General features: G+C 40.0%; 1 protein-coding gene across 1 annotated transcript in view; it reads right to left on the bottom strand.

Annotated features, from left to right (window-relative positions):
* Positions 1–2,380, bottom strand: part of cntn1a (contactin 1a) — a 44,416-nt gene that overhangs the window by 12,279 nt on the left and 29,757 nt on the right. Inside the window, exon 18 of the mRNA XM_037683729.1 lies at positions 1,186–1,289. Within this exon, the coding sequence (XP_037539657.1) occupies positions 1,186–1,289 (104 nt within the window). The remainder of the gene's footprint in view (positions 1–1,185; positions 1,290–2,380) is intronic.

The raw sequence follows: 2,380 nt of genomic DNA, 5'->3' as shown, positions 1-2,380 counted from the left end.
TTTTTTTGTTGATTTGCTTTGTTTTGTTTTTTTGAATGTCCAGAGGACCAGATTTAACTTTTTTAGATTTTTCTACCTGGATTATTGAGCATGCATCAGGATATTTCCTTTTACACTTTATATTTTTGCCATTGTTGGATGTAACTGGGAGCTTGTGTACACAATTTTGTTCAGCCTCATGTACCACATGTGATGTGAATGACAATAAAGAAACTTGAATCATTGAATCACCGTGGCACAGTTGGTAGAGTTGTTGCCTCTCAGAGAGAAGGTTGTTTTTTCAAATCCCAGACTGGGACCTTTCTGGGTGGAGTCTGCATATTCTCTTCATGCATCTGTGGGTTTTCTCCCACAGACTAAAAATATGCATGTTAGACTGATTGCTAACTCTAAATTGTCCCTAGGTGTGAGTGAGAGAGTGAATGGTTGTTTATATCGTTTGTCTCTATGTGTCCCTGTGATGGACCGTAGACCTGTCCAGGGTGTTCAGGTCTCTCTTGTAAATGAGTCCTCGAGGATCAATGGGATTTACCTGTCTAAATAAAGGTTGAATGAATGAATGTGTCCCTCTCGCACATTGACTTTTGGACATGGGTACTAGTGACCCCACAACCCCAAAATGGAAGAAGCGAGTAAAAACAATGGAGGATGGATGGATGGATGGATGGATGGATGGATGGATGGATGGATGGATGACCTTTAGGATCCATTAAATGAAAAAAAGGTCAAAAATATTTAATGAAGATACCAATGATTTATTTTTAAACAATTGACATGAGGTAACTGAAAGATTAACAAAATAAAAAAATAAAAAAATAAAGCACAAATGCTTTGGGTGATAATAAAACTGTCTACAAAACATTTTGTGTTTTTTAAGTAACCACATTTTAAAGGGTTAATTTACTGTTTTCACTCCATTTGCCCATGTGTGTAAACTAAAAAACTGAAATGTGCAAAAAAAGGGTACACTTATATAATATTGTTTCCTGTGTACCCAGTGGGGAGAACCAGTCTTAAAATAAAATGTTTCAATGCTTTATGGCCTCTAAGGGCTTTAATGAATATTATGCAGAGTGCAAAATTTTTATTTAAATGTTTTCAAAGAGTATATTTAAAATAAAGATGATCAAAACATTCATGCAACTTAACAAAAATGTAGGTATATTAACAGAGAGTCTTACTAACCTGGTATCCATCTATGTTACTCTGTGAAAGGGAAATCCAGGAGATTGTTGCTGCTGTGGCAGACAGAGCTCGACCTTCAACATTTGCAGGAGCTTCATAAGGTGCTAAGGAAATACCCAGAATACATTCAGGTAAGCATCTCTGTAAGAGAACCATTTAAATCTTTCCATCCATTATATTTCACTGGAGTCAGTTCAAGGGGGCATCAACTTAAGCAGGGAAGCCCCAAATATCTTTTTCCACAGTCACTTTTTATAACTTTTCTGGGTGAATTCCAAGACATTCCCAGTCCAGTCAAGGAGACGTAGTCTCTCTAGCATGTCCTGAATCTTCCCTGATGTCTCCTCACATTTGAACTAGCACGGAGCACCTCATTAGGGCGGTGCCCAGGAGGTACAGTATCTTTACCAGATGTCCGAATCTCCTCAACTGGCTCCTTTCAATTTAGAGGAGCAGCAGCTCGACTCCGAATCTCTCACTGAACTTCTCAACCTATTTCTAAGGGAGAATCCAGCTAATCTTGCAGAGAAAACTCATTTTTACTGCCTGTATTTGCATTCTCATTCTATTGGTCACTTTCCAAAGTTTGTGTTCATAGGATAGGGTAGGAACATAGATCATTTGGTAAACAGAGAGCTTCGTCTTACAGCTCAGCTCCCTCCTCACTACAACAGACCTGCACAGAGTCCGCAAAACTGCAGAAGCTGCACCGATTGGTCTGTTGAGCTCATGCTCCATTCTTCCCTCACCAATGAACAAAACCCTAAGAAACTTGAACTTCTCCATTTGAGACAGCACCTAACCTCCAAACCAAACAGGACAATCCCCCCTTTTTGACTGAGAACCATGGCTTCAAGTTTGGGGATGCTGAACCTCATCTTATCTGCTTCACACTTGGCTGCAAACTGCTCCAGTGAGAGCTGAAAACAACATCAACAGGACCGCATCATCTGCAAGTAGAAGACAGAATCCTGAGGACACTGAACCTGACTCCCTTTGCCTCCTAGCTGAACCATGAAATTCTGTCCATAAAGTTATGAACAGAATGGGGGAGAGTAGACAGCCCTGGTAGGGTTCAACTCCCATCCTGACGGGGTTTGACTTACTGCTGGCTATACAAATGAAACACTCACACTGTTTGTATATGGACTGATTGATCTGTAACAACTGACCCCCAATTTCATACACATGGAGA

The sequence above is a fragment of the Nematolebias whitei genome, chromosome 10, assembly GCF_014905685.2.
Source record: "Nematolebias whitei isolate Nwh7 chromosome 10, NemWhi1, whole genome shotgun sequence".
Classification (NCBI taxonomy): domain Eukaryota; kingdom Metazoa; phylum Chordata; class Actinopteri; order Cyprinodontiformes; family Rivulidae; genus Nematolebias; species Nematolebias whitei.
The sequence above is the reverse complement of the archived record's forward strand: the minus strand, read 5'-3'. Positions and strand labels throughout refer to the sequence as shown.